The sequence below is a fragment of the Centropristis striata genome, chromosome 20 (assembly GCF_030273125.1).
Source record: "Centropristis striata isolate RG_2023a ecotype Rhode Island chromosome 20, C.striata_1.0, whole genome shotgun sequence".
NCBI lineage: Eukaryota > Metazoa > Chordata > Actinopteri > Perciformes > Serranidae > Centropristis > Centropristis striata.
In genome coordinates this window covers 10,597,002-10,611,057 of record NC_081536.1, presented here as the reverse complement: position 1 = coordinate 10,611,057, position 14,056 = coordinate 10,597,002, and the positions used below count along the sequence as shown (strand labels likewise).

The following is a 14,056-nucleotide window of genomic DNA, read 5'->3' as shown; positions in this document are numbered from 1 at the left end:
TGAGTCATAAACACAGGAGAGAAAAACAATTTCGCTCAGACTTCGAAGTGTTTTTCTCACTTGTTTGTGTGTCTTTTTTCGGGGTGGAAAATTAATAGGAATATCTTATGACATAATGCAGCCCTCTACAAAAACCCAGCCATGGATGATATGCTTTGCTGAGACTCCAACAGGTTGTTTTCAGCCTCATTCATTCAATTTGTGGAGTTTTTAAGAGTCTTCAGTGCATGAGTCAGTCTTTGAGGCTCTCAAAATTGCAGTGCTCCTCTGTCCATATGGCGTCATCGATTTCATCAAGACCCTTCTGAGAACACCTTATGACTCACTCATGAGTCATGGGTCTGCAGTAGACATTCATACAAGTGAGTTTCACTGTACTGAATGTTAAGTTAAAACCAATCAGCAGCATGTGTGGGCTTCACAGACATCTGAAAAATACTAATTTTATAAGGCAACTCACAGAGATGCAAACAGGCCGGATAGTCACTGCCTGAAGTGTTGAAGCGTCCACCACAAATGCTGCAGAATTATGTAACATAGTGAGGGGGGAAACTCTCAAGAATCATGAGGACATATGCAAAACACAGCTGCATTAGCAAAAAGAAACACCACACAACAACAGCATAAACTGAAGTCTAAAGAATGAGCCAATAAAGATCTGACACAATCGCAGCAAAACTGAGACATAAAAATCATTACTGAGACTTTTATTCCACACTCTTTACATAAACAAACCTAATTAATGGTTTTCTGAAGCTTATGTCAACTGTTACAGTATACGTACGCTTCCATGTTTCACCTGAGTTGGGTGTTGTCGTGTTATTGTTGTTGATTTGATGTCACCTTGTTTGCAGCAAAAGGATTTTCGTACCTGCACCGTTATCGTTCGACAGCAATGTTCTTGTCACAGTGTCACTTGGTAAAGTTGTTGGTGCGTTTCCTCTTGCAGAAAGTCAACTTTTCTTGTTACTTTACACTGAGGCTTGTTCAGTGCTGTAGCTGAGAGGCGGCTATTTAATAATTACACAAAAAAAGACAAGAAAAAGAAGCTAATAGCGTTAGAATTATTAGTAGTTCTAAGCAAGGGCGTAGGTTTCATTTCAACTTTGGAAAGAGTATTCTATTACAAGGGGTCTAGTGGTTCTCCCCCAGGATAATTTGAAGGTTAAATACTTTATTTCCTGCATTGTGATGGTTTTTATCCACTAATTTGTGATTTTATGTCAGGAAAAACAGAAAAAATCCAGGTACTCTACATCTCAAAATATAAAAAACGAATGGAATATAATGCAGCAAGTCTCTCAGGCTTTCTGTATTGCTTTCGGCATTATTACTGTAAAAGGCACTTGCCCTGACCGCCAGTAACCAAAAGTGTTAAAATTAACCGGGTCTGAAATCTTTGAATGAATGAATGAATGAAGTATCATTATTCCAACATGCTTAGAAACAAAACAAACAGCAAACAGGCCTTACGACTAAGTGCAATGTGCAAAGAACAAAAAAAGGAAAGCCTGTATAAAACCTTGATTTCAATAAGAAAATTCTCCAGGCACTTCAATAAAATAACATTTAAAGAAACAAATACAACTTAAATTAATTTCTTAATCCGCTGCAATAAATTGGCAAAAGTTACATTAAATATTTCATTTTCGAAAAGGAGTAGAAAGAAGTAAACACTTATTTATTCCTACCCCTTTTCTTATTTATATAAACGGTTGCCCATAAAATTGGAATAATTTTTGTTTTCAGACACAATCAGACACAGTTAATTGTGGTTTCACTTTCATTGTAATATGTTTGCAAGAGATTGATTAATACAGTAAGAAGATATACACTTTATCTTTCAAGAATAGATCACATTGTCACAATAATTTCATGGAAAGAGGTAAAAATATTTTATTCCACATTCATGGACGACTGTGTATATGTATATATAAATATAAATATAAAATTGTCTATACAATATAGCAACTATCCCAGTTTTATATATAACCCAATATAATACAAACTATGCCAATTTAAAACATAACCCAATAAATTATAAAGAGCTATCCCAGTTTGATATATAACCCACTACAATATAAACAGCTATCCCTATTTTGATCTTTATCTTAATGATTTCAAGATCAATCTGGTATGTAGATATCGATTGATTCGTATATCTAATATTCTTTTGAAACAGATTAAAAAGATACCGCATTTCTGTATAGCATGTAACACAGATACATACCAAATATTAAGTGAATTTGGATGAGCAGTTACTGAAGATATTTTATGCCTCAGTTTAGTTGTATCTTTGTGAAATCTACCAGCAGCTGTGGGTGAAGCAGCTCAGGCAACAGCTTATGTGAGGTTGTTATTTTTGCTTTGAAATAGCATGTGAATTGTGCATAGTCTGTCCTCTATCATGGTATTTGAGGGCAACTGGTCTATTTTTGAACAGCAAAGATACAACTGGGACAACTCTGCTCCATTCTCTTTCTCTGACTTTCACAAACCAAGTGTTTTAATTTCAGCCTTTTTTTTTTTTAAAACTTCGTATCGCCACTAAGTCATTTTAATCAGAGCGCCGGCGAATGACTCCATGGTATGATTATCATGTTCATTTCAAACAGTTGGCTCGTCCTATTACACAATAGCAGCCACTCTCAGGACTCATTGAGGGGGTAATACACCATCTGTCAGCCATGTTGGTCCAAACCAAAAGAGAGGACTCACTGTAACAATTATCAGGAAGAAAATGTTGCTCACAAGTGGAGATCTGCGTCCTCTGACTCGTCCAGGTCCGCACACAAAACATGTGAATTCTGAGGCAGCTAAAGTAAAGCTGCAAGGCTGAGAGAGCTGCCACACCTGAGTCTCTGCTGCTTTACTTCCACCACAGGGGCGGAAGCCTGAGGCATAAATATTCTGATGTGACAACACAAGGAGAAACTCTTGTGATTTGTCTGTGCATAGAAGCAGCTGGGGAAACCGTTTTTGAGGAGAGAACACGCTGTTCGGTGGTACAAAGCTGTGGCTTCATATTGCGGTAGAATCCATACATTCTTCATTTTCTTTGGGGCTTTTTGTCCGCTGCCTATATTTTGCTATGCAGAGTGAACCGAATTGGTGCATTTTTAATAAGCTGCTGTTAAATTTTAATTACTGCAAAACTACATAAATGTATTGTTGTTTAATGGCAAAGGGGGGCAATAAGAGAGACATAAATTTCTCAGGCTTTTTATTTTGGATATTTCTTTCTAAGTTGACCTGATCTCAACCCATTTATGTTCCAAATACAAAACATACTGTAGTGGTGAATTTCTACTTTGAATACACTCATAATCAGGTGTATCTCAATCCATTAGAATATCATGGAAAAGTCCATTTCCAGTAGGTCAAGTCAAATAGCCCCAACCAAGTATTGAGTGCATATAGTAGACATACTTTTCAGAGGCCAACGTTTCCATATTAAACATACTTTTTAAAATTGGTCTTTTGTAATATTACATTTTTATAGAATTTTAGGTCTTCATTAAATGTAAGCCATAATCATTATAATTAGAAGATATTAAATCAATTAAGACATGAAATGTTTCATTTGTAATGGATATATATAATGTGTTATTTCCCCTTTTTGAATAGAATTACTGGCATAAATAAACTTTTCTATGATATTCTAATTTATTGAGATGCCCCTTTATTATTAACAATTTGAGAAATGATAACATACCAGTGGACGGCGTATCTGAAACGACCGAATAGTAGAAATAATTATAAATAGTCTTAACAAGCTTGTTTTCAATTAATCTATCAGCAAAGTATTTAACCTTGATACCAAAAAAATTAGGATGCTGTGAAAAAACACAACACAATGATATGCAAATCTCTTGCAACCTGCATTCACTTAAACAGATATCTCATGCTCACAATGTGAAACTTTGTTCTGTTTATATCAATGTTTTACACAGCAACCAAATGTTTCTTGAATAAGGGTTGTAGTAAAAGCATCTCCATGCAATATAGCATCTCTCTAAAGACAAATGATGTACCTAACAATATGAATAATAGATTAAAATGTTCCTCATGCTTCCTCCTTACTACTGCAGTCTTTAGGTGATGTGGAACACTGATTGGCTAATTTATTCATATATTTATACTTTATTTATCTTACATTCCAGAGTACAATCACTGTGAGCCAATTGCATCAGAATTTCATTCAATGTGCATATTTGTACATATAACTGAATGACAATAAAGTCTGTCTAAGTCAAGTAAGTCTCAGCCTAATTCTAATAAACACTCAATGGAATAAATTTGTTAAAGAATTATAATGAATGGGTGTTACATCAGCCGATTCTTTCTCGCCAGTGCTGAATATTTTCATTATTTAAAACATTACATTCACATTTGTTGAGACTATAAGATACTGTATTCAGTATTTGGATACTTTGATTAATAATGTCATTAATGGAAAGTGACTAAGTACATTTACTCAAATACTGTACTTGACAATTTTGAGGTATTTAATTCCAGCTCCAACAATGAAACGATACTTATATGTTACTCATCAGTAATATGAATCTAATATATACTTAAATGCAGGACTTTTTTATTATAATTAAGTATTTTTAAGTGTGTTATTAGTACTTTTATCTGAGTATTTTACCCATTGGTAATTACCAATATTAAGATAATTTTTGTGATGATGAAAACGGTCAATACGGCAGATATTTTCCTGCATCATTTAAAATACAGAAACATAAATAAGTCCAGACAAGTTAATGAGTTCCCAAGCAATCTTCATTAAATTATTTGCCTGTAAAATCTGCTAAATTACTCACCTGTCACATGAGCTGAAGCTCTGGACCACATTTTATGACATGTGCTTCCTGGGATCATCATGTTTTGACAAGTTTTGTAACCCAGAGAACTGTAGGATAATCTACTGCACCTGGTAGTGATTAGCTCAAGGTAGTAAAGAACATAAAGAATAAAACGAGGATATGAATAAACATGCAGCTCTCCATGTTCAAGATAAAACACTCGAGCATCCAGAAAGCCAATATCTTTTTTCTTTTTTTCATTTACTCTTCAAGTCAGTAGCTCCAAAGCACCCAGCGTAAACAGGCCACATGCATACACTTTTATTACTCTTTGAAATGTCAATATTTTCAGCGATCAAACAAGGCTAAAATTGCCAATATCCCACAACTGTGCCAAGGGAGGAATGTGAAATGCAACCCAGTGATTTTTAGATCTGACAGCTTCCCTGTGGTGTTCACAAATAAATATTTGGGAGGTGTAAATCTACCAATCTACCCAAGAAATATGACACAATCTTACACTAATGTGCACTTCCTCTGTGATTTAGTATCATTGTGACACCAGCGTGAGTTTAAATCAGATAACTTTGCAGCCTAAGCTTAGTGACTCATGTTTCTTTAAATGGTTCGGGAAGATTAATTAATCTCATTTTGAGCATTGTAATCGCTTGCCTAGCTCCAAACTGCCACTAAACTTGTAGAAAAAGAAAATTACAAATGACATTATAAGCTAGTTCGAGCCTTTTGGCATTCCCCTGCAATTAGAAGCTTTTAAAACCCTCTGAATCCTTGTAAAGCACAAGGAGTGCATGGAAAGCCATATGAGTGTCTTTCTGACGTCTTAATCGCAGATGTTTTTTGCATCCCCCTCTCAGATTATCCACCACAGTCTTATCGAGTCCAAACCTTAAACTGAAGAGGACAACCTCCATCATTAAAAGCCTTTTAGATCCTGAAATAACTTCCCACATCAGGATTAACAGCATCTTGACCTCTCTTTAAAACAGACTGCAGTATTTATTACACCCCTTTTTTACCTTCTAAGATGTTATTTCTCCTTATCTCTTCTCTTCTTGCTTTCTCTCTAATGCACTCCAAAGGTTATAAAATATATTATTATTACAATGCTATGAAAAGTATTAAATGTTTCATTTTACGGTGCAGTATAACCAAACAGATTGTAATCTTTATGGCCAAACATGTGTGATACATTTGCCATAACTGCAGTGGGGAAACAATGTGCGGAGACTCAGAGCACAAGATCAAATATTTCATTATTTTGAAGTCCACTCGGGTCAATTTAGATGATTTACTCTGAAGAACATACAAGGTCATATACTAAATAATAACAGCCCAAAGGACATAATAAAAAATGTACAAGACACTTTGTTCAAGTACTAACATGAGACAAAGCAGCACTAAGCAGTTTATTGGTCAATTTAATTGCAGTGTTTTATAGGAGTATAATTCCATCTTAAACAAATGGTCAGTGAAAATAAACTATTGTTAATGATGATAGAAAGCATGCTAATTCCCAGAGAATAAACATCACTGTCAAACCTGTTGCAACAAATTACAGTTACCTAAACTGCAGATTAGTAAAATGCTTAAATTCAGCTTGAAGTGATAAATTAAATCAATAATTATATCTTAAATTACTTTACAGTTCATGCAGTTGATTTTCTATGAATATTATACTTCCAGTGGAACCAAAGCATATTAATGATTTATGTGTTAAGGTGTGGAAAGCAGCTGCTGCAGCTTCAGGTTCTACAAACATCTGGAGATCCTGGATTCAAGCCAATCAGGCCACACCAAACCCTGCCAACTGAGGCAAAGCCTAACCTCATAACTATACTGTCTTTTTGAGGCTGTAGCAGGTTTCAAAGCTTAAGATCCTGGTATCATATGAAACTAGAAGACATGAGGAATCCATCGGTACCAACCATGGCAGGATATCTTATCAGGGACTAAATAAGTCCAAAGTTAGGCTGCATTTTAGCAAGGTAAAATCTCACATAACATTAAAGCGGCTCTCTAACTTCAGACCTCAAGATACTGAATGAAAATTGGTTCTATTGGTAACTACAAGTCTCCCCTTTACACACATGCACACTTTATGTCAATCCCATGTAGTATGGGGCAAAAAACATGTTATTTTTGCCTATTTTGTTGGAATATTTATGCATACTGGGGTCCCTAAACAGTCAACGAAATTGCATGAATTGAAAATGACTGGAAGGCTGAGACTCTTAAGGATTTAATGAGCCCATCTTTATTAATGTGTGATGATGTTAGTCCCCATAGTAGCTTTTTATTGTAGTGAGACCATTGTTTGAAACATGACCTCACTGTATAAAATGAGCTGCTGTGACCTCTAGGATAATCACAGCCTCATGAAACTTAACAACCACAAACTAGAGACCAAGAGCATTCAGAAGGTGTATGGCTTTCTTGAAGGCATTGATGTCTTTAGGTTGTATTTTGGATGGATTTTTGACAATTTTAAGCGACTCAAAAATTGTCAAATTGAACATCAAATCTGTCAACAAGCAAATATCACCCCAAAAATACTGCAACAACCTATGAGACATAATTGATTATGGAAGTGGCCATCATATTTTTTTTTGTATTAATTATTATTATTATTATTATTATTAGTAGTAGTAGTAGTAGTAGTAGTAGTATTTCATTACTACGTGCATACAGATTAGAAAAAACCTTGAGCTGTATCTCAATTTAATTTTCAAGTTCCCAGCTTTCAGATGATGTACATCACTTCCATGTGACATTTACTGTTGACCTTGTATCTCCCCCTGAACATACCCTGTCCTCCACCCCCTCTATAGCGTCTCACAGACTGTAGGACCAAAATAAAAATCCACCATCAACAGGTTTGGTCTACTTAAGTTTAAAGCTACTTAAGAAATTCAACAAGTTGTGTAAACAGTAAATGCACCTGCAGCTGGTGATGTATATTTAGAGCTCAAAACCCACGTCTCCAGCTTTATCTGTCAGTTAAAGCTGTATTCGGTTTTAGCTTTCCAATTCTGTTGAAAGCGCCTTCTAATGGTTTCCGTCTTTGCCGTCTTATTCTTTGACTTCTTTGACATTTCCATATCTGAGATCAGCAGTTGTCAAAGGTTTTCACATCATAGACCCTCAAATAGACACATTTGCTCCACAGACTCGCGCTTCATCAGCTTTAGTCCCAGTAGGAAGACTTCGGTTGTTTTTAGGTCGGTTTGGAATGGAAAGTGTCAACGCTGCAGATGGGGAGATGATAATAGCGAGAGCATTGTTGTTTCTGGTCGATTCGTTTGTAATGAAATTAACCCACTTTTGCTTTTGCTTGGGGACCTGTGCTTGTCCACTTTGCACTGATCTCTGTACACTGTTGAAAGACGTTGGGAGGCAGAAGTAACAATGTGGGCGATGTTTACAGTAATTCTAACCTTCGCTCCAACAAGGACTTGTGATGGACTGATGAGGACACAAACCATACATTAGTTGACAGCAGGAGGTGGTTTTGCTGTGTTTGTGTGTTGGAGAACACAGGATGTGGCTAAATCACATGTAGTACAAGTGCAGCAGTTTTATTGTGTTTGCCTTACTGGTAAACCTAGTGAGGTTCATTTATACATGGGAGAGTAGGATTCACATGTTGTCACCATTTTTAACTTTAAAGGTGCTGTAAAGGACATTAATGCATTTGAATCATGTAATGTAATTAAGAACATTAATAAAGCAGTAAAAGACCATTTGTTTTTTTAAAGATATAGTGGAAAAATGGCATCCTGACCAGAGAATGAAGTCACACTCCCTCTATTATTGCCGGGTCTGGCTGTGCGTGCATTTGAGCCCATGTCCATCTGTGCCTTTGAATCTGGTGGTCCTCTCCAAATTCATGTGCCACTGGCTAATCATCACTGCTCTGCACTGCGAGGTAGAGCAGTGGTCATACGGCGGTTACCCCTGATAACAACCCTAACCCTACCCACAAGCACCACTGATAACGCCGCCTGATCCACAGTGGTGGTACAATTTCACCACATCTGTAGCTCAGATGCTAGGAAGGTTAGTGGTTTGATCCCTGAACATGGCACGTAGTACCTCTAATATTCCTGTAATAGCAGATGGCGCCGTGTAGGGCACCTTTAAAGCGCTTTTAGTGGTCGCTTAGACTAGAAAAGCGACATACAAGTACAGTCCATTTACCATTTACATTAACACTGTTAGTTTGCTGTTGCCATTTCAGCTCAGCCACCTCCATGTTTGCTTGTGACATCATGTGAGAGCCATGTGCAGCAGTCCTGTTCTGGAGGTATATCCTGCCCTGAGTCCTCGCATGATGAAAGCATGACCCACTGTTATTGTCTCATTCTAACTTTAACCAGTCTCATTGGATGTCAATCAAACCCTGGTGAGAGACATTTGGGCAATCTGGCTCAGACTTTGTTCTGAATGTCACGTAAACCACCTTTAAATGCAGAAAGACACATTTAAAACACTAATTCACCAATCATGTTTGGTTAAATACCGTATCTGACATACTGATCTAGGCAGACACAGTTATGGGTGCACTGAATCCAATTAACTGCAGTGATAATAGACATAATGGACCTGTTAGCTTTGTGTGCACCTGTGAAGCCATTCATGGCCTCACTAACAATCCAAACTGCAGGCTCTTTTGCTTGTCTAGCTCCTTTTAAGGGGTTCCACTCAGGATTAATTAGATTTTTTTTTTTGCTATATAAAAATATGCACTCATTTTTCTTTTTCTCTTCATTCAGTTAGCACACAGTGTGGCCCACAGGCTGATATGAATTGCCCGTCATCGAGAGATCTAAGATGGATGGAATAATTTCCCAGCGTTGCTCCCACCCTCTTCTCCCTGTCATTGTGTGTCAGTCTTTCAAGACTTTATAAAATTGCCTAAAGTGCATCGCCTAAGGCACTCTTAAAGCCCTCAGCCCAGTGCCTGGCTAATCTGATGTGGGCATGCGATGAATTTAAAGAGCTTTTTGCATGGTAACCCCCATTCCTGAAGAAATACTACATGTTGAGCAAAGCTGTGTCATATGGTAAATTAACTGATGTATAAGACATACAAAAAAACTGCAGCCCTGTCTGATCATATAGTCTATATACGGCTGCACAGCTTGTTTAGGTGGACAATCATGAGGTTACATAGCTTCACTGTTTGACTCTTAAGTGCACTGCTTGGACGTGTGGATAAGTTATGGGTTTAGTAATAAGATCTTCATGGCTGGAGGAACACGATCTGTCAAAGTTCAGCAAGGAAGACAAACCTAATTGGAGTTTTCAGCAACTGTCTATCTCTCTGTTTCAGCAAGACACGAGGGTTTGAATACTGAATGTGTCTCAAACTTTGTCTACTTTTTAAGTCACTCTCCTGTCACGTCTCTTGCATCTTGACACCTCAATATTTTTAAAATTGGGGCACGTTCAAAATCTGTCACAAATTTCACTCCTGGAAGTTTTAATACAAAGTTGTCAATACATCACTGCACAGATAGAAAGTGGTCAACCAGGGGTGTGTGACGAATGTCATCTCATCAGTCACTCTGTGGTTAACATCAGCATTGACACCAGGGGATATTTTATATTCTGGGGCCACCAAGCCTCAGATAAGGTCAGGCAACACATCAAACGTGGCATACATAAATCCCCAGTCTGGGATGTTCTCCTGTCAGCTTCTCTCACTGGCACAAAAGAGAAGCAAACATCTAGCAAGTCAAAAGTTAGGAACAGATCATGTCGAGGATTGAGGCTTCACCGGGGGAATGGTTGATTCATCTCAAAGTTATCGAGAAGTAGAAGCTTCACACATGCTATCAATCTCATGGAGAGTGGATTTGCTTCTGAATGTGACAATTGTGTTTTGAGAGTGCAACAGCAGCTCAGGGTGATCTCAAGGGTGCAGCTGTGCAAAGAGTGTGATGCCTGTTGGTCACCCAGCGACTTCATCACGGCCTGTATCTGTGTCCTACAGGAATTACCTCAAACAATGACAAGCCTGCACTACTATTAAAAGATGTGTTCACTATTTTTAAGCCCAAAACCGAATGATAATGTTAACTTTGTGTGACTACTTACGCAAACAACCTCCAAAATGGTTACAGATTGGAGAATGAATTGCTCTGCAACTTCTCATTTGGCTCATGCAAAGTCTAAAGGACTTGTTCAGGCTGGCAGGAAGTAGAGCAAGACTGATGCAAATTTACAGATTTCTGATAAGGCAGCTGATATAGTGAATTCTTGAACTGGAATTAAAAAATACCTTTTATATGTGAACTTTGCCCTGACTTTGCACCCATATGATTCTGCAAAGGTACTCAGAAGACTGCTTTGTCGAAGAAATAACGTTATTAACAAATATTTAACATTATTAGACATTATTGTACATTATACATACAATGTTTTACATTGTCAACCAATTTTATAAATGAAAACTGAGAAGATATAGCATAAATAAAATAAAAATAAATAGATAAATATACATCAGCACTGCATGTTCAGTATCATCAATTGCTGAGCATTGAAATAAATAATAAATAAAAAACAAATTAAATAGCTAAATAGAACTGTATGTCAAGTGTCACTAATTTGCTGACAATTTAAATAAATAAAAAATACAATAAATAGATAAAAAGTACTGTATAATTTGCTGACCATTTTTTAACAAATTAATTTAAAAAAAACTAAATAGCTAAATCAACATGAGTATATGCTTAGTATGAGTCAAATTCTGACCATTTAATGGATAATAAGTAAAAATAAAATAAATTGCTATGACACAAGCCCCAAGCACTGTTTTCTGTATTTTATGTTTGTAAAAAAAAAAAGTTTTTATAGAGGCACGTATCCGAAAACATACAGTATATGCCAATTTTGGTATATACCAATATGGGTGTGACTGGCCAATAAATCAGTCAAGTTCCAGCAGGATCCAGCATTATATTTCGTTTTATGACTGGAAGCTGATAGATAGTCAGACACCTCTACTGATGAAAAGCTGCAACAAGCAACATTTTCTAATTTATTTTTTCCTGGGGCAGGGGTTGGTTACAAAATGAGGTTCAACAAGTCCTTTACCCCTTTAAAAGACTTGGATGCGTCATGCTTACTGTCTTTTCTCCATTCTCAAATCATGCACCTAAACTTTATTGTACCCACAAGTGCTTACATTTTAGCCTAACAGGTTGCTGCTAGCCATGTTGTTTGCACTTTATAGTGCATATTGTTCTCATTTGGCTTCAAGGTTAAAGAAAACTTCAAGCACAGAGTTCCTTAGAACATTTCTAATGTTACTATGCCATCCAAGTCATTAGCAGAGGTTCTTAGAATCACTGTTTTATTTATGTTGTTCAATGCAGCTCAGTAGAGTTACTTATGAGGACTTACTCAGGATCGTAACTGCAGACGGTGGTTGAACCATCCTTTGTGAAGCCATAAAACAAATCCTTGGAATTTTAAAACAGCAAAATGTTGAGTTCACTTTGGACCTTTAAGTCGTGATTCTAGCTGCAGCGAGATACTTCTTTCCCAGCCTGCAGAGAATATATCACCTTTCTGATGCTTTTAGATCATTCATAACTACCTGCTATGTTACTTGTCATGTCATGTCAAAATGATTTGAAGTGGCTACATGCTGAACTACTGAGAAAAAGCTGTTGACTGGCTTTCTGTGTGCAGTCTGGGGGTAAACATGCATCAGTTGTTTGCACAGTTGTGAAGACGAGAAGAGATGAAGGGGGGGGGGGGGGGGGGGGGTTAGGTGAGGATTTTTTATTGTTGCATTACTGTGTACAGACAGCTCAGAGCACTGTTTGGAAATTTGCAAAAGAGCTCCACAGTCCTTTCCAGGAATAATAAATATTGCAGCCATATTGATCAAATGACAAAGCAGGATTGCTTCACACAGCAGAGACTGCTTGGCACACAAATCAAACCCTAGCATGCTCTGTGTTGTCCTATGAATCTTCTGATATCATATGAATCATGAGCAGGGTGCTGTAGAGTGAGAAAACAGCAAGGTGTCTTGCGGGACAACAGGTGTTTGCTTGTTTGTGACACGAATCTTAATATGAGGTTATGTGCTGCGGCAAAAACTGATCCGAGCACTGTCATGTTGTGTTTTAGGGGCTACGTTACACATTTAATCAATGAGGGTGATTTTTTTTTTGTCTGAAGATGGAAAATGAGTGGGGGCGAATGACAAATGGAAGAGAAGCGCTCCTTTCATTTCACCTACTAGCGGTGTAAAGTGGGGACTGGCTGCAACCATTCGCGCTGCTTCCGCGGGGTGGTATTAGTTCTGCAGTGTTTTTTTGTAAAGCGCTTCGCCACCGAGGAGCGACAACTTTCGTGTAAAAATGATTTTCAGGAATCATCCAAAACCACCATTTAATCCCGTCATGTCATCAGACCTGCAGCCGAATAAACAGATCCTGCGACAGCGTGCGTTTCTTTTTCCATTGTATCAACCTCCCCCCTCTCACGCCAGCAGAGAGGAACAGAGTATCAATCTGATGCTGTCCACCGTTTCCAGGGTGAAAATCCCCCTAAGGAAGCATTCAAAAGCTGCTAATTAAAACAGTTGAGGGGGGTAAAAATCAAGCGAAAAGGGGAAAAGGCAGGATAACGGGGGCATTGAGAGGGGGAAAGAGGAATACAGTCGTTTGGGAAGAGGAATAGAGAATCACGCAGACAGACATACAGGTAAATATGACCGCTCTTATCTCTAAGCGTTATGAAGAGGGGGAATGGTGTTTTCATATCACTTCTTATTTATCTGCGTATAGCGAATCAATCAGCACCGGTCTGCTTGGACAGCTCCGTGCGTCCTCCCCCTCCTCCGTGTCTCTGCCTCTCTATCTGCTCCAGCTGAAATGCTGCTCGTAGCCACACAAGAGCCGTGTCGATGTGTCTGTTCGCTTTTTTTTTGGTAACAGTCTATACGGCTCTATAGCTCTCGATTGAAATAAATAATTAAATAAGAACGCCGAAGCGATGTCGATAAGTGCTGTGAAGTCGTGCCACCGCTGGAATTAAAAACCTCTAATTGCCTCTGCCTTCTTCTTGCAGGAACGATTCTTGGGGAGCCTGGTCCACAAAAGGATGTAAAACGGTGCTTACAGATGCATCCCATACAAAATGCTTATGTGATCGTGTATCTACCTTCGCCATTTTGGCTCGGCAACCAAGAGAAATAGTAAGTAGGC

The 14,056-nt window shown here is 37.8% G+C and overlaps 1 protein-coding gene across 7 annotated transcripts in view; it reads left to right on the top strand.

The window, feature by feature from the left end:
* The window catches only part of adgrb3 (adhesion G protein-coupled receptor B3), a 133,180-nt gene that overhangs the window by 94,645 nt on the left and 24,479 nt on the right, over positions 1-14,056 (top strand). For all 7 annotated transcript variants that reach the window (XM_059359944.1, XM_059359940.1, XM_059359938.1 and 4 more), the window contains one exon: positions 13,920-14,046. In XM_059359944.1, the coding sequence (XP_059215927.1) occupies positions 13,920-14,046 (127 nt within the window). The remainder of the gene's footprint in view (positions 1-13,919; positions 14,047-14,056) is intronic.